General features: G+C 31.5%; 1 protein-coding gene and 1 long non-coding RNA gene across 2 annotated transcripts; both read right to left on the reverse strand.

Moving 5' to 3' along the window:
• Positions 1-564: 564 nt before the first annotated feature.
• On the reverse strand, positions 565-12,265 carry LOC111718326 (dynein assembly factor 1, axonemal homolog). The gene is made up of 11 exons (XM_023493888.1): positions 12,213-12,265; positions 11,433-11,485; positions 10,480-10,554; positions 7,354-7,397; positions 6,535-6,575; positions 6,200-6,309; positions 5,471-5,539; positions 3,787-4,993; positions 3,617-3,718; positions 2,112-2,323; positions 565-1,886 (listed from the first exon to the last, which is right to left on the reverse strand). Exons 2-11 carry the CDS (start codon positions 11,442-11,444, stop codon positions 1,254-1,256), a joined length of 2,505 nt encoding a protein of 834 aa, XP_023349656.1. The 5' UTR covers positions 11,445-11,485; positions 12,213-12,265; the 3' UTR covers positions 565-1,253.
• Positions 12,266-18,205: 5,940 nt separating this feature from the next.
• On the reverse strand, positions 18,206-20,671 carry LOC111718334 (uncharacterized). The gene is made up of 3 exons (XR_002769028.1): positions 20,566-20,671; positions 18,888-18,971; positions 18,206-18,256 (listed from the first exon to the last, which is right to left on the reverse strand). It is a non-coding gene; the product is annotated as an uncharacterized LOC111718334 (long non-coding RNA).
• Positions 20,672-22,274: the final 1,603 nt, after the last annotated feature.

The raw sequence follows: 22,274 nt of genomic DNA on the forward strand, positions 1-22,274 counted from the left end.
TTTCAATAGTTGTAAGTAAATGAAACATGATTTTTATTTAGATTTTAAACGTAGTTGATCAGTTGATTCTAATGATAGGTTCACTTTAGGTGAAAATATACCTTGTACTTCCCATCCCACACATATTTAGTCGCAATTTTTTATGTATTTATTAGAAAATCAACAAACACTTTACAACTATAAACTAAATTTTAAAGACAGACAACGGTATTCATGATCTAGTTAAGTTCTTCTATATCAGGGGTCTCTGTAGGATAGACCTTATTTAGTTCTTATATATATATCAGGAGGTCTCTGTAGGATAGGTCTTATTTATTTCTTCTATATCAGGGGTCTCTGTAGGATAGACCTTATTTAGTTCTTATATATATATCAGGAGGTCTCTGTAGGATAGGTCTTATTTAGTTCTTCTATATCAGGGGTCTCATGTAGGATAGACCTTATTTAGTTCTTATATATATATCAGGAGGTCTCTGTAGGATAGGTCTTATTTAGTTCTTCTATATCAGGGGTCTCATGTAGGATAGACCTTATTTAGTTCTTATATATATATCAGGAGGTCTCTGTAGGATAGACCTTATTTAGTTCTTATATATATATCAGGAGGTCTCTGTAGGATAGGTCTTATTTAGTTCTTCTATATCAGGGGTCTCTGTAGGATAGGTCTTATTTAGTTCTTCTATATCAGGGGTCTCTATAGGATAGGTCTTATTTAGTTCTTCTATATCAGGAGTCTCTGTAGGATAGGTCTTAATTAGTTCTTCTATATCAGGGGTCTCTGTAGGATAGGTCTAATCTAGTGCTACTATATCAGGGGTCTCTGTAGGATAGGTCTTATTTAGTTCTTCTATATCAGGGGTCTCTGTAGGATGGGTCTAATCTAGTTCTACTATATCAGGGGTCTCTGTAGGATAGGTCTACGTTAGTTCTACTATATCAAGGATCTCTGTAGGATAGGTCTAATCTAGTTCTTCTATCATAGGAATCTATTGGATAGGTCTATAATCTAGTTCTTCTATCATAGGTCTCTGCAGGATAGGTCTAGTCTATAGTTATTCTATCAGGGGTCTCTGTAGGATAGGTCTAGTCTAATGTTCGTCTGTTAGGGTTCTCTGCAGGATAGGTCTATTCTAATGTTCTTTTATCATGGGTCTCTGTAGGATAGGTCTAGTCTAATACTCCTCTCTATCATGGGTCTTTGTAAGATAGGTCTAGTATATAGTTATTCTATCAAGGAACTTTATTAGAAAGGTCTAGTCTAGTTCTTCTATTAGAGGTCTCTGAAGGATAGGTTTATTCTTATCCCCTAAACCTTCAGTTCCATTTTCTACAATATTTAACATCAGTGTTTCTTGAACTTTGACACGTTCCTCTCTGGAACTGAATAATGTGTTCCCAGCCGAACTTATTCTTTCTGTTGGTTTTACGACTGGAGTAGAGTTTGATTGAATATTGAACTCTGCGAGCATGCCAGCAGAAGTTTTAATTGGTGTCAGCTTTTGGAAGTTTAGTTTTTGAATCTTAGATGCTGAACCTTGATCAGGGATTGGGAGAAGAGGGGATGGGGTTCTAGGGTTAATGGTGGTAGGAGGAGAACAGGCGCTACGATCAAGGTTTGGTAGTGGAGATGTTGTTCTACAATCAAGGTTTGGTAGTGGAGATGTTGCTCTGCAATCAAGGTTTGGTAGTGGAGAAGCTGCTCTGCAATCAAGGTTTGGTAGTGGAGAAGCTGCTCTGCAATCAAGGTTTGGTAGTGGAGAAGCTGCTCTGCAATCAAGGTTTGGTAGTGGAGAAGCTGCTCTGCAATCAAGGTTTGGTAGTGGAGAAGCTGCTTTACTAGACCTTATCCAAAAGTGTTCTCCAGAAGAAACATTCAAATGTTCATCCTGCAATAAAGTAATATAAAAATGTCTAAAGCTTAACATTTATATTTCAAAGTAAGTTTTTTATTCATAACTTGTAAATAAGACGTTCTTATTTAACAAATCTATTTTTTTCGTTTTTAGAAACATCATGAAAATTGAAATGTATAGTTTTATTTGTCTTCTCACTCCGAAAATTGGCGTATAATATTAAATATGTGATTTTTTCTCTTTTATTATTTTTGTTACCGATGCTTTGCTTGAATCCTCGCTATCTGAAGAACTAATAGAGGGTAGAGGTGTAAATCTACTGGCAGTTACTTTAATGTTCTCCGTTCTTGAGCTTGAACTATCTCTAGTATTGATCAAACCACGTCCAATATTAAGAACATCTTGATCGGAAAGTACTGTATCATCCGACCTCATCCTAGATCGAGCTTGAAGCCGCAATATCTCAGGGCCTAGGAAACAGATTAATCAACTGTGACCCTCAATCTTTTAAAGTGTCGCCATGCCTGATTCTCATTTTTCTGTCATGAAAAAATATGAATTCTCTTAATTTGCATTATCGTCCCTGCTGCAGAAATCCGCAAGTCACTATCACTTTTCTGGTAGAAAACAAAGATATCACAATCATTTCGCCCAGACAAAGATTTAAAGGGAACCATGTGAATGAATCAGGCATACCCCTTTTGAGGAGAGAATTACTTTATGTCATAGACATTTAAATGAAATATATGTTACATCCTGGCCAAATTTCTTAAGGTCAGCTCATTTTAAAAATTCTAAGTTTAATTGTTAAAAAGCAAGTTGGTTCCAAAAACTGCAAAAAGCAGGGCAGACAATTTGGAGAAAACATAATATTTTCATTTTTGTCAAATATTTGATTGAATATTATGATAATTTATATTTTCTTTCAAGGGCCTTTTTAAAATTGTAAATATTATATTCCAGGCCCAATAATTAAAAAAAAAGGATAATAGAACAGGGCTCACAACTCCCCATTTTGCATAAGGGGTGCAGTTATGGGTTTTCCTTAATTCCCCTAACTGGGAAACAGTATAAAATGAAGGAACACAGGGTGCAATCCCCTATACCCTTCTTCGTACAAATCTCCTAATCTCTCTCATCTACCTTTTCCACACCTCGGATGTTAAAAGGAATATTAGGAAAGGCATTAAAGTGCAAAAACAATATAAACAAGAAAAAAGAAGAAAATGAAGGACAGGAAAATTAGAAGCGGTGTTTTAAGGTTTACACTATCTTTTTTTTACCAATAGGGAACATAGACAAAAACAGGATGGGGAGAGGTCCCTTCAAAAAAGCTTTCCGGAGTTAAATTATCTAAAAAATGTGTAAAGCTGACCCTAGCAAACATGTGCAAGCAATAAATTCAGATCTGACATTGAAATACTACAAATTACCTGTTCAGCTTTCCAAGAAAAGAATACCAGACATTTTACTCAAAATGAATACAGGGTTCAGAAAAAAACAAGATCTTTTTAAAAATAGTTCTCTTTGTAAAAGTGGCTAATTTACAAGAACATCCCTTTTATTTTATTTTTTTTTTCAAAATTAGCCAATATATGATTTAAAGATTTATGAAAGAGGAACAAGAAGAAAGCGAAGAAGAAATATAGAAATATCAAAATATTTTTATCTGAGTTTCATTCAGAGTAAACATAAAGGTTTTAATAAGGATAACAGAAAACTCTTTAAATATTGGTTATGATGATATGACGAAAAATATGTACCTAATATTTTATCAGTTTTTTCGTCGTCAAAGTCATAATTATCAAGAACTTTTCCCATTGAGTAAAGAACATCCGATTTTCTGGTGCTCATAAATGGATCATCTAGGAGAAAATGAATAATTTTTGTTTGATTCAGTTCTAACAATATGTGTTAAAAAAAAATTTTTTACCTTGGAAATCTTTTTTTGATTGTTTGTGTAAAACTTCAGCTGATGTAAAATTTTTAAAGCTTTGTATTCTTTCCCAAGCTTTGACAGGGTCCAAGTCAAGATCATTCATGTTCTCCGTTTCTATATCAACTCCTAGAAATTCTATTATTTTGGGACTTGGATGGTAAAATTCATCATCTCTTGGTATTTCTTCTATGTCATCATCATCATCGTAATTATCATTTGAAACTTTATCCTTCATCTGCTGAAATCCTTGGGGAAGTTCTTTGTGATTTGTTTCAACAACTTGCTGAAAATCATTGATAGTAATGTCATTGTCAAATTTCTGTTTTTCGATATTATCATCAAACTTGTTTTGATCCTCATCTAGATTGACTATTTCATCATCTAAGAAATCATATGTTGTTTCACTCTCTGTAATGATTTCTTTTCCTTTGCCCACAGAAACCTTTTCTTCAATTTCTTTTAATTTTATTAAAAAATTTGCTGTGCTTTCAATATCAACCTCCCCTATCTCACTTTCACATTTAGCTTTGGGCGGCAGAAGACAGTCATCTTGGGGCTCAGAGATTTTGCCCTGTATCTCATTAATGTATGGTTCAAAGATGTTGTCCTGTATCTCATTGACAGACAATTCAGAGAATTTGTCCTGTATCTCATTGACAGAGGATTCGGAGATTTTGGCCTGTATCTCATTGACAGACGATTCAGATATTTGTTGCTGTATCTTATTGACGGAATTTTTATAGATGTTATCCTGTGGTGTCATAAAGATGGATGGTTCAATTTGACATCCCTCAACTAATCTTGCATATGATTCTATTTCATAAGTAATATTTGGATGTTTAATTGATTTTGTTTCATGAGACTCATTTTCAGATGGATTACAACTCTCCCCCTGGCTTTTCCCATCTAGTGATTCTGAAACATTTTCAGTCACATCATTCTCCAAATCAGTGTCTTTCTGAATAGTTTCATTGGCTTTTTGTTCATCAGAATTAAGACTGTTATCAATATTGGATTGAGTATCAACATTGGCAGGGTTTACATCAGCTGTATCTAATGCATCAATAACAGTTTTGGCGCTACTTAGAATTGGATTAATATCAGCAGTTGTAATAGTGTCAGCATTAAGCAGTTCAGCAAAGGATTCTTTTAATCGTTGAGCAAACAATTCACCTTCTGTCTTTTCTTCAACTTTGTCATTCTAAATATAATTATATGCATTCATGAAAATTTAGTCTTACTCTTTTTTAATCACAACATAAGATAATGAAAGCTAAAATGAATATGCTCCTTGTACAATTTCAAATAAAAGATTTGAAGCTACTTTATTAGTGAAAATGCCCTCACTTTTTAAACTGTGATTCTGTTTGATATTTTTCATGCATGAATGATAAATTAAGTACAGTTTATTTGTTTGTTTTTTAAGTACTAACGGTTGAAAAGGTAAATATTTCTAAACATGTTAATGGATATTTTCAAATATTTGTCAATATTTTTCTAAATTATTTTAAAATATTTTAGGAAAATGAATCGCAAAAATTTTACTTTAACATCGCGCTTTTCATAAGGGGGGGGGGTAAGAGGGCCCCTTTTTCTTTACAAAAATTAAGATCCTCCCCCAGCCCCCTCCCCCCTTCAACTATTTTATGATAAATCTAACCAGGTAAAATGTGTTTACCTCCCCTTGACAAATATTCTCAAGTAGAGGGGGTTCTTCTTCAGGTGAGTTATCAAGAGCTGATCTTTCCTGTCAAATTATCTATATTTACTTTGCTTATCTGTTTGGGTGTCTGTTTGTTTGAATCCAATAAACTTCAAAACGGCTGAACCGATTGGGCTCGAATTTTGGGTGGGACCTCACATGACCTCAGAATTACAAAAAAGAGTCTTCAAAAATGTTAGATTTCGTAAAGTTTTGAAAATCCAGAAAAAAATTGTGATTCCGCAAAAAAATGTTCTTGTTTTATCGAAGAGAAATGGAGAAAGATTGAGCAACAATTAAAAGTTTCAATATATGATTGGCGCGAAACGCCCTGATAGTCTAGTAGTTAATAAGGGAATACAATTTTAAGCATCGTAATTTAGACAAAACACAATAATTATCTCACAACCCCCTCCAATTTTTTTATATTCATATAATCTAGTCTCTAGATCAACTTGTGTAAGGACGGTTTGTAACAGTAATTTTGGGGGCCATCGTGGAGAAAGGAAAAATATAGTTCTGTTGGCAAAAATATTTTATAGTTAGAGGAAACAGCAATACTAACCAATTTATAGTATAATGGTGTCCTATCATCCTTAAGACATAAAACATGGGATTTAGAGGGGGGGGGTCAAATTGACCCCCCCCCAGCGTATACTGGTTTTCAAGTACCCCAGCGGGGATAGGGTTAAGTATTCTACATGCCTGGTTATTTAGTCTATTTTTGAGTCTTGTATTTTGCTCTTCTGCTTCTCTGATCTGGTCTTCTATTGTTAATATTCCACGCTGGGCCAACCGTTCATCCCTCCTCCTTACTATTTAGATATACACAGTACTAAGGGTTAATTATACAGTTTATATAAATACACGTACAGTACTACTAGGGTTAATTTAAAAAATTCAATAATTTAAAAACGTAACACGTGAAAAGGAAAATACTCGTTCAAAAAAAATTAAATGTTCACAAGATGTACTTAAAATGTAAATGTACTAAATAAAAGAAATTTGGAAAATCTAAAATTTTTTAGTTTAAGTTTTACCTAAACTTATTATGCTAGCTTGCTGCCGTTCAAATTCTTCCCTGAACAATTATCAATCTAAAAGGAATTGAGTCTTTGCCACAAACTCAAAACTTCTACTACCTCTATCTTTGCAACCTGATTATGTAAACCTTTAATATTTCAAACTTTGATCATTTGATCTGAAACAATTCAGTTTGACATATCTAAGGTATACGACATTGGGTTGCAAAGATACAGGGATTAGTAAATCAAGGACTCAAATCCTTTATCAAAATTGTTATGACAAAACAGCATACAAATATGGAAGAAGTAAGATATATAATCGTTTTAAAATCAAGTAAACTTGACAAATTACTAAGTAAATAAACATAAGTACTTGCCAGTGGAAAAAAAATTGAAAAAATCAATTTTTTAGCCTATATCCCCCCCCCCCCCCGCCACCCATGAGTGTCCTCAAAAAATTTCAGCCCAATCGGTCAAGCCGTTTGGCCGGCTATACGCAACATTTATATATACGAATGTCTTGTTTTAATAAATATAGATTAAAACCGTTCTCAGCCCACCTGAATTTTCTTAACTAGCCATGAATAACATAACAGATATTTCATTTATTGAAACACATTAAGACATAATAACAATAATATTGTTCTAAAAATTTGTAGATAATTCATGAAATTTTTAATAAATAAAGCTTTTGCTTTTAAATATGAAAACAGGGTTCCTGACGTGAATATTTATTTTAATTTGTTATCAAAATAAATCATTAAAAAATGTTTGATTTGTTCCTTTAAAATGATTTATCTGATTCCAAGAATTGTTTCTTTTGAAATAGTTTACCTGTGCCATCTTTCTCTTTCTTCTTTTTCTGCCTCTATTCCTCCCTAAACAATGGTTTATACAGGTCATAGATTAGATAGGAAAAATAAGAGATAAAATGATTTTTACAGGTCATAGATTAGATAGGAAAAATAAGAGATAAAATGATTTATACAGGTCATAGATTAAGAAGATAAATCAAGAGATAAAGTGGTTTGTTTTTAATCTTCACGACAGTAACAAAATCAAGAACAGACAAGGGTCAACCCAGACCGAAATATATTTTCAATAAAATGTTGAAGTAATATATACTTTTTTTACTCTACAGAGGTCTGGTCCATCACCATAACCGAATTTCAAATGGTTTGTACAGGTTATAGATTAGACAGATAAAACCACAGATGTAGTGGTTTGTACAGGTTATAAATTAAATGGATAAAATAACAGATAAAATGGTTTATACAGGTCATAGATTAGATAGATAAAATAACAGATAAAGTTGTTTATACAGGTCATATATTAGATAGATAAAATAACAGATAAAGTTGTTTATACAGTTCATAGATTAGATAGATAAAATAACAGATAAGGTACTTTATACAGGTCATAGATTAGAATAACAGATAAAGTGGTTTATATAGGTCATAGATTAGATAGATAAAATAACAGATAAGTGGTTTATATAGGTCATAGATTAGATAGATAAAATAACAGATAAAGTGGTTTATACAGGTCATAGGTTAGATAGATAAAATAACAGATAAGTGGTTTATATAGGACATAGATTAAATGGATAAAATAACAGATAAAATGGTTTATACAGGTCATAGATTAGATAGATAAAATATCAGATAAAGTGGACTATACAGGACATAGATTAGATAGATAAAATAACAGATAAAGTGGTTATACAGGTCATAGATTAGATAGATAAATTAAAAGGTAAAGTGGTTTATACAGGTCATAGATTAGATAGATAAAATAACAGATAAAGTGGACTATACAGGTCATAGATAGGTTAGATAGATAAAATAACAGATAAAGTGGTTTATATAGGACATAGATTAGATAGATAAAATAACAGATAAAGTTGTTTATACAGGACATGGATTAGATAGATAAAATAACGGATAAAGTGGTTTATATAGGACATAGATTAGATAGATAAAATAACAGATAAAGTGGTTTATACAGGTCATAGATTAGATAGATAAAATAACAGATAAAGTTGTTTATACATGTTTATAGGAAAGTTAAGATACTGATGTATTAATAATGGCTGCTCATATAACTAGAACCAGATTTATTCAATAGCAAGACATAGTTGAAACAAGTAGAAGTAGTTTAACAACATTTATTCAACTTGAAAGCTGGCACACAAGAGTAGTGTTTGAACTACGTCTGTGTGGTTAAGCTACTTCTAGCTTTTCATTAAATCTTTGATAGTACTTCAACTGAGAAATAAGTTCAAATGTACTATGAAGGCCACAGATACAGATAACAATCTATAAAATGAATGTATAGTATGTACACTGTACAAGTTTATAAAATCCACAGATTTTACAGATTGAAATAGAGCAGTTAAAAATATACAAGTCAGATCAACTAACAGATTAAATGATTAAATATCAAAGTGTATAGAATATCATCAGAGATTTCCCTTCCAATTTTTCCCGTTCAATTTCTTCTTTCTTAATGCTTCTTGTTTCTTTTGTCTACGCTTTGAGGCCTCTTAAAATTGTTCCTGTGACATCAAGTTGTGGAGCAGGTAGGAAAAAGATAAGAAGGTTTGGAGGAGGAAGGGTTTGAGGGATTGCTCCCTGTTTTCCTTCCTGTTTACGTCTTTCCAACTTAAGAGGAATTTAAGGAAACCCATTACTGCCCCGCTTATGCAAAATGGGGAGCTGGAAGCCTTAAAGCCCCATCAGGTGGAATCCTCCACAGTAGACCAGTCCAAACAGCCATTCAAGTAAAAAAAAGTATTATTGTGCATGGCTTGTATACCCATCAGAGGTTATATTCTTTCTTTCAGCTGAGACAAGCTGAAGAAGGAGTTCCTATTTTATGTAACTCCTATGTTTTACTCGCTACTCCTCTGTAGGATAAGCTATGAGTGCAACTCTTTGCAGGGTTCTTCCGAACTGTGAAGCCAGGACCCGCTATGAGAGATCCTCTCCCTGGCTCAAGTGTAATTCTGCACAATTCCCTGTTATTCCGCACACTTCCGCGCAATTCCACACAATTTTGCAAAATTCTGCACAATTCCGTGCAACAGAATTCCAAATGAACGTGAATGAACGTGCTTAATGTACGCACAGAGGGTTTATACTGATTACTAAGCAAGAAGAAGAAGAGATAGTATGGAATAAGATGGTAAATAAGATGTTATTGGTTTACCAATATCGGAAACAGGATAAATGTGTATATCTAGGTCTCAACCAGAGCATAATATACTTAATACGCATAAAACATAACCAGTATCTAAAAAAGTATGATTTGAATGGAGACAACATTAGAGAAGGGGGCTTGGGATATGCCCCCTTCCCCCTCCATTTATTTCACTCTAGGTGGAAGATAGAGAGTATCAGGAAATGTGTGGAATTGTGGAATTTCCTCTTTTTCTTCTGCAGCATTAATCTGCAAAACTCTTTAATAGAAACCACTTAAAAATAATCAATTTTTAAAGTAGATAAAACATGGATAAATCATTCGTTCTTGACCATTCAAAGCTTTTAAGGGTGCCATTGTGAATCGGACATGTCTACAGTCTCTTTATGAAATGGCAACTCTCCATGATTTAAAAATTTTTATTTAAAAACTTTCACTTTACATTTGCTTAATATATTGTAAATATAATTAAAAATTTTTGCGCAGCATAAAATATAACTGATATATGTACTGATATATGTACAAAATATGACTGCATGTGTTTCACTATGCGTACAGTGTACGATTAATGACAGTGCATGAATGCACTAAATTGTACATTGTAAACAATAAGACCAATATCTGTATACAGTGTACAAAAAATGAGCTCTTAATATATGCATTATACATATACAATATATGACCACCACATGTACAGTACTGAAGCCATGACCGCTTCATGCATAGTAAAAAAGCCGTGAATGCAATTTTTATATATACCTGTAGCCAGGCAGAGATACATGCGCGGTCAACTGGTTTGATTGGTCGGTTATCCAGGAAGGTTAGAACAGTGCACTGAAGAAGAAAAGGTTAGGAACATCTTAAATCAGATTTCATAATCGGCGGATTAAAAAGTTTCTTTTTGAATTTTCCCACGTATTTACCCCCCGTTTAATAATTTAAATATGTTTTTCAAGGAAACCATACAACTCACAAGAACTTTTAATGCATCTTTTATGAGTATCAAAAAATACGGATAAAAAAATGTTTGATTAGAAATTAACTAATATATTTAAGATGAGTATTAAAAAATACAGAAAAAATGTTTTATATAAAATTATCTAACGTATATACTCTTGACTATCATAAATATAGATAAGAAATGTTCAATATTGAGAAATGCAGATAAAGATTCCCAAGAACATTGATATTTTTATAATTCCTATTAATGTTATAGTCATTACCATTTTTAATATCATTAATATAATTATTTCAATTAATTATTTTTTTTATTTTAACCAATATTGTACTAATTTTTCTCCTCTCTATAAAATTTTAATATTTCCCTCCATGCACGATTTCTATCTTTCCTGAAATTCCATTCTTAAATTTTGTACTCCCTAAAATTCTATCCTTCATGAAAGTCTATCCCTCTTTAAATTCCTTCCCCTCAGAAATTATTTCCTCTCTGAAGTGCTATCCTTCTAAAATTCTTTCCTCACTGAAAATCTCTTGACCCTGAAATGCTATTCTCCCAGAAGATATCTTCTCACTGAAAGTATCTTTTCACTGAAATTCTATTTTCACTGAAATTCTATTTTCCTTGAAACTATATTTTCCCTAGAATTCTATCCTTCCTGAAATTCTATGTTCACGGAAATTCTATTTTTCAATGAAATTCTATCCTCCCTGAAATCTCGGTTTCCTCTAGGATTAAAGTTTTAGAAAAATACCTTGTTGATCATATTCCTTCTGTACTCTTTAGTCTTTCGAACCACGGGGTTCCCTGGAACAAAACATGATCATGAATATAGAAAATTGTAGAAAACAAGGAAAATGTTGAAACCGAGTTCTGAATTTAACAAAAAACAAAATGAGTCTTTACAACAAAATCAATTTTTTAAATCCCTAAATCTAAATCTTTGCAAACTAATTGTGCAAATCTTTGATATTTCAATTTGATCTACGACATTTTGCTGCAAAGATATAGAAATAAGATAATCAGAGTTGTTCCTCGATATTATTCATCTACTAGCTAATAAGCAATATTTATTTAAATTCAAACCCTCAGCCTTAAAACGGAATTTAAAAGAAAATAAAAATTTAAAAATTACTGAAACAGAAAAACAAATTATTCCTGAGACCAAATTTAAAGAATTGGAGCCAGGCGTAGGCCTGGCTGAACTGCCTACAGCCGGTTTAAATTTAAACCACCGATTCAAATCTTTCTCTAATCTTTAACTTTGAATCAGTGGTTTAAATTTGAACCGACATGTAGGTAGATCAGCGACGCAGCTAAAATTCTTTAAATAAATTGAGTTTTCCTGATTTCCTTATCCCTTTACCTTTGTAACACATTATGTCGTAGAACTTAGATATTGCAAACTATAAATTCTTACAGATCAAATAATCTAAGATTGAAATATTTGCACATCAGGTTGCAAAGATATTGGGATCCGAAGATTTAAGTTTGTGGCAAAAACTTAATGAACCTACCTGGTTTCTGAACCTACCTGTTAGCGTGAGAACGTGTAGGTTTTGAATCCTACTTATGGTTTCAAGAACATCTGGTGGGACAAACAAGTTTTATGAATAGATTAATCCATAAAAAAGCATTCGAAAAATTTAACTTTTAATGCAGACAAAAGAAAGCTAATATTTTCCCGTCTTGAAAGTAGATTGATGAGTTAGTTACATCAGACCAATATATAATAATATCATGTCTGATTGATATGCTTTACGCACCTTTTACTGAGTAACAAATCTTACATGGAGGATTCGAGGAACATATCGTTCATTATCAATAATTTCTTTCTTCCTTGTGTTTGCTAGAAATACACGAGTTACTTTATAATAGGGAAACCACACTGGATTAATTTAGGGAAACCACAATTTATTAATTTAGGGAAACCACACTTGATTAATTTAGGGAAACCACAATTTATTAATTTAGGGAAACCACAATTCATTAATTTAGGGAAACCACAATTAATTAATTTAGGGAAACCACACTTCATTAATTTAGGGAAACCACACTTCATTAATTTAGGGAAACCACAATTCATTAATTTTGGGAAACCACACTTGTTTAAATTAGGGAAACCACAATTTATTAATTTAGAGAAACCACAATTCATTACTATAGGGAAACCACAATTCACTAATTTAGGGAAACCACAGTTGATTAATTTAGGAAAACCACAATTGATTAATTTAGGGAAACCTCAATTCATTTATTTAGAGTAACTACAATTGATTAATTTAGGAAAACCACAATTGATTAATTTAGGGAAACCACAATTGATTAATTTAGGAAAACCGCAATTGATTAATTTAGGGAAACCACAATTCATTAATTTAGGGAAACCAAAATTGATTAATTTAGGGAAACCACAATTCATTAATTTAGGGAAACCACAATTGATTTATTTAGGGAAACCACAATTCATTAATTTAGGGAAACCACAATTGATTAATTTAGGGAAACCACAATTCATTAATTTAGGGAAACCACAATTGATTACTTTATGGAAACCACAATTCATTAATTTAGGGAAACCACAATTAATTAATTTAGGGAAACCACACTCCATTAATTTAGGAAACCACAATTCATTACTTTTGGAAAACCACAATTCATTAATTTAGGGAAACCACACTTCATTAATTTAGGGAAACCACTAATCATTAATTTAGGGAAACCACAATTCATTAGTTTTGGGAAACCACAATTCATTAATTTAGGGAAACCACAATTCATTAATTTATGGAAACCACAATTCATTAATTTAGGGAAACCACAATTAATTAATTTAGGGAAACCACACTTCATTAATTTAGTGAAACCACACTTCATTAATTTAGGAAATCACAATTCATTACTTTTGGGAAACCAAAATTCATTAATTTATGGAAACCACACTTCATTAATTTAGGGAAACCACAATTTATTAATTTAGGGAAACCACAATTCATTAATTTAGGGAAACCACAATAAATTAATTTAGGGAAACCACACTTCATTAATTTAATGAAACCACACTTCATTAATTTAGGGAAACCACAATTCATTAATTTTGGGAAACCACACTTGTTTAAATTAGGGAAACCATAATTTATTAATTTAGAGAAACCACAATTCATTAATATAGAAAACCACAATTCACTAATTTAGGGAAACCACAGTTGATTAATTTAGGAAAACCACAATTGATTAATTTAGGGAAACCTCAATTCATTTATTTAGAGTAACTACAATTGATTAATTTAGGAAAACCACAATTGAATAATTTAGGGAAACCACAATTGATTAATTTAGGAAAATCGCAATTGATTAATTTAGGGAAACCAAAATTCATTAATTTAGGGAAACCACAATTCATTAATTTAGGGAAACCACTATTGATTTATTTAGGGAAACCACAATTCATTAATTTAGGAAAACCACAATTGATTAATTTAGGGAAACAACAATTCATTAATTTAGGGAAACCACAATTGATTAATTTATGGAAACCACAATTCATTAATTTAGGGAAACCACAATTAATTAATTTAGGGAAACCACACTTCATTAATTTAGGGAAACCACAATTCATTACTTTTGGAAAACCAAAATTCATTAATTTAGGGAAACCACACTTCATTAATTTAGGGAAACCACACTTCAATAATTTAGGGAAACCACAATTCATTAGTTTTGGGAAACCACAATTCATTTATTTAGGGAAACCACACTTCATTAATTTAGTGAAACCACACTTCATTAATTTAGGAAACCACAATTCATTACTTTTGGGAAACCAAAATTCATTAATTTAGGGAAACCACACTTCATTAATTTAGGGAAACCACACTTCATTAATTTAGGGAAACCACAATTCATTAGGTTTGGGAAACCACAATTCATTAATTTAGGGAAACCACAATTCATTAATTTAGGGAAACCACAATTTATTAATTTAGGGAAACCACAATTCATTATATAGGGAAACCACAATTCATTAATTTAGGGAAACCACAGTTGATTAATTTAGGGAAACCACAATTGATTAATTTAGGGAAACCTCAATTCATATATTTAGAGCAACCACAATTGATTAATTTAGGGTAACCACAATTGATTAATTAGGGAAACCACAATTGATTAATTTAGTGAAACCGCAATTGATTAATTTAGGGAAACCACAATTGATTAATTTAGGGAAACCACAATTCATAAATTTAGGGAAACCACAATTCGTTACTTTAGGGACACCACAATTCATAAATTTAGGGAAACCACAATTCGTTAATTTAGGGAAACCACAATTCATTAATTTAGGGAAACCACAATTCATTAATTTAGGGAAACCACAATTGATTAATTTATGGAAACCACAATTCATTAATTTAGGGAAACCACAATGAATTAATTTAGGGAAACCACACTTCATTAATTTAGGGAAACCACACTCCATTAATTTAGGGAAACCACAATTCATTACTTTTGGGAAACCAAAATTCATTAATTTAGGGAAACCACAATTCATTAATTTAGGGAAACCACAATTTATTAATTTAGGGAAACCACAATTCATTAATTTAGGGAAATCACAATTCATTAATTTAGGGAAACCACAGTTGATTAATTTAGGGAAACCACAATTGATTAATTTAGGGAAACCTCAATTCATTTATTTAGAGCAACCACAATTGATTAATTTAGGGTAACCACAATTGATTAATTAGGGAAACCACAATTGATTAATTTAGAGAAACCACAATTGATTAATTTAGTGAAACCGCAATTGATTAATTTAGGGAAACCACAATTGATTAATTTAGGGAAACCACAATTCATAAATTCAGGGAAACCACAATTCATTAATTTAGGAAAACCACAATTGATTTCTGCATTATCCTTGATCAGAAAACTAGTACCGGCAATTGAACATGTCGTTTAAAAATTGCAAAAACTATAAAAAACTTGTTTATATTCCCTGGTCCATCTAGGGAGTTGTTTGATAAATCCAGTACAGACAACTCCTTGCAGTACTCTAATCAAACAATACACATGACAATGTCATATTAATAGAGCTTTAATACTTTTACTTCTTAAACATTGGCATATTTCTCAATGACTCGCGACGATGGATCACTCGAATTTTCTTTTATATCGTAATGGAAGTCAGGGATGGAAAAGTTCACCGGTTTCAGGCATAACATATATCAATTTAAAAGTGTTCACAATCGAGTTCGAACTTCGGTCGCTGAGAATCGTTATCAAATAAAAACCTTTCGCCTTGTCTGGGACTATAGATTAGTTACCTTCAAAATTCTGAAAAGTTTATCTTCAAACAATTTTCAAAGAAAAGTTAAAAGATACTCTTGATATTGAAAATAAACCAAAAGTCAGAAGTTTTGTATTTATCGTGAATATCAAACAATGATCTCCATTTTGAGCAATGTCAGTTAAGTACGGTATTATCTTCATATTAAAAATTCCCATCATTGGTGGATATCGAGATCAAGCTATCAAGATTAGCGATACTCCATACGAAAATTCCGTCCCCAAGAGCCTTAAAATCATTTTCTTTCCACAATTTACTTAAGCTGATTTGGGGGGGGGGGGAGCGGGTTGTCTTCTAAAAAAAAATATGGTTAACATTTTTGCCGATAACCAAATATTTTCTTTATAAAAACTTCAAATTGTTAGAGTTTTATACAAAGAAGTTTCTATACTTTATTCTCAAATATTGTTGAAAGTTTTAAACAAGACATGTGTTGTGTTTCCTAGTTCTTCGATGTTCTCAGCGGAGCAGAGTTTGTTTCTGCTGAGTGAGAGGATGTGGAGATTGGGCAGGTCCCTCAGGTTCACCAGGTGGCAAATATAATTGTTGCTGAACAAAAAAAGATAAGTAGAAAATTTTATTTTAACTAAGCTTTTCCGTTTTTGTTGTTGTTTTTGTTTTTGAGTAATTTGTGATGTGTTTTAAAATTCTATATTATAATTTACAGAAGTTTTTGCGAAAACCAAAGAGACCGTAGACTAGATATAAAATCTGTAGATGATTAATTGTACCCTTTGATATCTCAGTAAGGAGATATTGGTATATTAATCTTAAACCACGCACATTTCTCTATCTACAGAGCGTCCCATATCATATTAGATTATCTCCAATCTTTAACACCAAAATAAACCAATACTCGAAAAACTTATCATTTTCCGCAAGAAAATTCTTATATAAGCCTTATAATATTTTTCAAAAGGATTCATTCTAATGAAATTTTCTAATTAGCCCCGAAAATCGTAATTTAGACCCGTTCTCGGTCTAATATGATGCGGGACACCCTGTATATAATAAAACAAGACATTCGTAAATAAGTTCCGTATAGCCGGCCAAACGGCTGGACCAAATGGGCTTAAATTTTTTAAGGGAACCCATGGTACCCTGCAAGTCACATAGGCTTAAAAAAAGTAAAAAAAAACTTTTTAATTCCACAGGCATTTCAGTTGGTCTTTTAATAAATTTAATAAATACAGAGTTCAGAACTTTTGTTTTGTTAATCTTACAGAAAGGTCCAGTGTAAATCTTGTGGTCCGACAAAATAAATTAGGTTCCAGCTTTTCTTTTTAAAACATCCTTGCCATTAATTGTCTCACCCTATTTCAAGACTATTTAATCCAACACAATTCAGAGTTCAAAATAACAATGGTCTACGATACATTGGGTTGCAAATATATTGGGTGTAGACAATCAGAGTTTGTGGCAAGGACTCAATTCATTTAAAGTTTCCGCACTGAATGTTAGACATTGTTACCTGGATAATTGATAAATCTAAAGGTTTATAATCAAAACAAACCCAAAGAGAAAATGTAAAAGCTCACCTGAGATTGAGGTTAGAAAGACACTGTAGACTTGTCAGTCCTTGAATATGCTCTATCCTTTGCGGAAACAGTTCTTTAAAGGGAGTGACCGGCTATGTAAGGTAGTTGAACTGAGTATGCAGTGTTGTGGAAAACTTCTTTCGGATTCATTTGAGACACATTAAACTTATTAAAGATCCACCCCAAAGTAGGAGTTTTGAACGTCGAATTTGCGCTCAAACTCAGGATTTACAGATCTTTAAAAAGTTTAATATGTCTCAAATGAATCCGAGAGAAGTTTTCCACAACACTGCATACTCAGTTCAACTACCGTACATAGCCGGTCACTCCCTTTAAACTTCAATTCACAAATACATTCGTGTTAACATAACCGTAATGCAATGAATGGATGCAAAGGATGAATAAATTAGAGGAAAGAATGCAAGAAAGGAATGCAAGAATTACAAGAAATGAATAGGATGAATGATTGCAATGGAGGAATGCAAAGAATGAATGCAAAGAACGAATTAAAAGAATGAATTCAATGCATGAATGCAACGAATAACTGCAAGTAATGAATATAAACGATGAATGTAAAGAATGATTGCAAGGAATGAATGCAAAGGATGAATAAATGCAAAGAATGACTGTTATCTCCCTGTTATCGTGTAGAAAGAGGCATTTTATCCGAACCAAGTGCTCGAGTCCCTGGAAATAATTAAAATATTTAAATTGATACTTGATCACTGAATCATTAAATTATATAAATACTAATAGAAGTAACCGGCGTTGTCAATGCCTATCAGACATTTGGAATAGCTTTAGGACTGATGATGATAATCATTATGTCTACTTCTGATGAGTATTTTGCAGTTTTGTCAGTACGTATTTATTTAAATATAATTTAAAAAGCAAGTCTTCCTTGAATAATTTTGATTAAGTCTCTCTTAGAAATGATATTTCTTTGAAAACAGATGAAGAGGATTTGTATATTCCATATTCTTTTCAATCAAGTTAAACTCTTTTTGAAAAATACGTTTTAAATTGAGATGCCTATAATGAATTAATTAATTTTTCGTTTTAAATTTATGCACTTTTATCTTTGTGTCTCTATGTTATCTATGCAAATCTTTTCGTTCCAGGAATTTCTTCAATTAAGTTTAATAAAGCTGTAACAATAAAGAAATATTTTTACAGTACTGAAAACTTTATTTAACCCGAATAGTTCGCTCTCAAACAGATTGAATCGAATAAATCTTGAGAATCGTACAGAGGTATTTAACAAAAATGTTTCCTTCAATTTTGGATTTCATAATTCAAATTAAGAGTAAAATTTTACCTTAATTACTGTTATACAATTGTTTTCAAGCCACAAACATTTCAGTCCAACATATTCATCCAGGTTTTCTATCTCATGGAACCCCTTCATTTTTAAATTGGATTTTTTAAAACTCTTATTTTTTTGTCAACACAAACTCTGCCATTTTTTACCTTCTTTTTTAGTGTTTTATTTTGTTAGAAAAAATAACATTTTATGATATCGAAGAATATTTTATTTTCTTTATAAGTTTTTATCCTTCGGGAAAATGCGAAGAGTTTAGTTTGCCGGTCCAATAAACATGAGATATGAGAACTGTTCTGTAACATTATTATTTTACAACTTTAGTAAAGTACAAAATTATTTATTTATGAAATAAAACAAAAACTTACAAAATTAAGTGTTTCAGGAGAATAAATTTAAAAACCTCTAAAAGTAGAGGTTGTGGGAATATTTCCCCCCAATTCTAAAAAACACATAAAAATAGAAATAAAAGGAAAAGGAAAGGCCAGATAAGGAAAGTTACAGATTTATTGTTTACACTATATTGAATATAAATTGGTGGTGGATTGTTAGTATTTTTCGACGATGAACTAACAACTTTTAGAAATAAAAATTATAGACTTATTTGTAATGTTAAAAAAGTAAAAAAAAGTGTGAAAGAGATAATAGTTTTATTAAAAACGGGCATTTTAAAGTATCTTTTTTAACTCTTTTTAATCTTTTAATTCTTTTTTTTTTGTAAAGTCGTCTTTGCTTTCTTCGATTTTTTGCAAACATAGCATGTGTTAGAATTAAAGCATTTGTTCGCCAATAAAAATCTTCCATTAAATTATGTTTAAAATTCGATATAAGATTGATATTAGAGCAGAAAAATTATTGAGTGTAAATTTTCTCTTTATCAGAGAGGTTATTTTCTTTATAAACTCTGTTCTGGTTGGAGGGGGGTGGGGGGGGTTACATAGTTTAAAAAAAGGTTGCACACTAGAACACTCAAACATTTTCAATTTTCTAACAGATCAATTGAGGACAAAGGAACTGATTTTTTGCCACTAACCCTTATTTTGTAATCCCTTCTTGGCAAAGATCACAGGTTCATATACCATCAGATTGAAGAAATTCGGGATTAGAAAATTAGAGCTTGTGGCAAAGACTCAATTCCATTTGTGAAATAAAAAAGTCTGTTCATCAGAAAAAGCGAAGTGGGTAAAATCTAAAATATCTTAAAAAACTTTGAATTTAAATGTTTGAAAAGCCATATTTAAAAATAAACATTTAACATATGCTAATATTTATCACAACGTTTTTTTAAATAAACTTTCGGCAATATACTTTTTGAAAAATTTTAAACCTCTCAAGCACCTAGAAAGCAGTCTCAAAAATCCAGAGGCAAAATTACGATTTTAACTATTTTTCTCCCTAGTTCCCTATTTCAAATTTGAGGCAAATCGGTCAAGGGGTTCATGAATTATGATCGGACATACCAACAAACAAATAAAGAAAAAGAGATTACTACTTTACATAAAATTGTAAAGCAGGAAAAATACTGCAGGGAGATTTAATTCATGCCTTTAACATAAAATCAACACGAAACACCAATTTTTGTCAAATTTTTTGGTTTATAATTGATGAAATACTCATAAGATTGCTTATACATCTTTTTATCATTCCACAGTTTGTTTATGTTCAAGCTGTACACCTTATTATGCAGATAGAGGACCGTGTTGAATCTGGGAGTCATGTAAAGATCGTGTTTTCTACAGTGCTCCCTCAAATATTCGCTAGTTATACGATTCTCTTTAAACTTTCTACACAAGAACACATCTTTGAACAACGACAAAGTTTTGATTTAAATTAAGTTTTAATGAAAGAGATGGCACAACTCTGTATTTTAAAAATTCAAAATATTGTCGATGCATAGTTTGAAAAATGTAGAGAAGTATTCAAAACATGATTTGATGTTTTATTGTATCGACATTATGTTTCATGCTGGGAATTCTTCAGGATATATATATATATATATATATGATTTTTGGTTACTAATAATTTGGTAACTAACATTTTTATAACTAATAATTTGGTAACCTGATAATTTGGTAACCCAACAATTTGATAACTTGACAATTTGGTAACTTGAAAATTTGGTAAACTGACAATTTGGTAACCGACAATTTGGTAACTAACAAATTGGTAACTAACAATTTGGTAACTAACATTTTGTATAATTGAAACTTATGTTAAACGATGATAGTTTGTATTTTTATTTATTGAATACATAGAGAGAAAAAAAACAATATGTTTGATTTCTTAAAAGTTTAGCATGACAAAAAACTGTTTGTAAACACGGCCCCCTAGACTTTCCTAACAGCAACACTCGATAAATATATCCGCAGTGCTCGGCCCCCTAGCCTGTTCTAGCCGCAGCGCTTGGCCCAGAAATTGTCTTAACCAAACCTTGGCGAGGTCACCAAATTGTCAAGTTACTAAATTGTTAGTTACCATATTGTGAGATTACCAAATTTTGAGGTTAGCAAATTATTAATTACAAAATTGTTAGCTACCAAAATGAATTAGTTACCAAATTATTAGCTACCAAAAATCAGCCCATCATATAATATATTTATATATATATATATATATATATATATATATATATTCTAAAAAGAATTAGAAAAGGATACAGTGATAACAAGAATAATAAGTTTCTAATACAAAAAGACGACTTTCGTATCGCTTTATTTTGGTTACAACTGTATGTCTATATGTTTATTGTTTATTATATTTTTATTGAATTCCTCACAATCAGAAAGGATCTGAATATTCGACTCTAATTTATAATTATTGCGCCTAATTTTTTAAACTTTTATATTTCAAACTTTGACGACTTGGTCCAGAATAACTTATAGGTCTACAAACATCCAGTTGCAAATATATACTGATTAGAAAATCAAACTTTAAGGCGAGCAATTAATTCGAATTTGAAATTAAAATTATGATTATGTTTATAAAGTCCTATTTTGAATAAAACATTGATGAAAAAAGGGTCAAATGGGGAGGAGTATTTGTTTGGTTAGCACTGTAGCACTGTAGCACTTGACAAATTTAAAGATGTTAATTGTTCCTAGTTATTTTCTGAGGACTGTTCACTACTTTGGTGTCAAAATCTCGTCGTTTGGTTTCCGTGTAGGGCTCCTCGTAAAGCGGGACTTCCATTTCGATCTGCAAAATGTGAGATCATTTTGGAATATTCTAGAAAGTTATTGGACACTTGTCCAAATTGCATCGCTCAAAGCGATTTTTCTCCCTTAGAGCAACAGAAATGTTCACTTGTCTAAACTGTACAGTGTATAAGTAAGAACGTTTACGCTTTTAAGCCTAAAAAAAACATCGTTATATTGTATATCTTTG

The sequence above is a fragment of the Eurytemora carolleeae genome, unplaced genomic scaffold (genome assembly GCF_000591075.1).
Source record: "Eurytemora carolleeae unplaced genomic scaffold, Eaff_2.0 scaffold60, whole genome shotgun sequence".
In the NCBI taxonomy this organism is placed as follows: Eukaryota; Metazoa; Arthropoda; class Copepoda; order Calanoida; family Temoridae; genus Eurytemora; species Eurytemora carolleeae.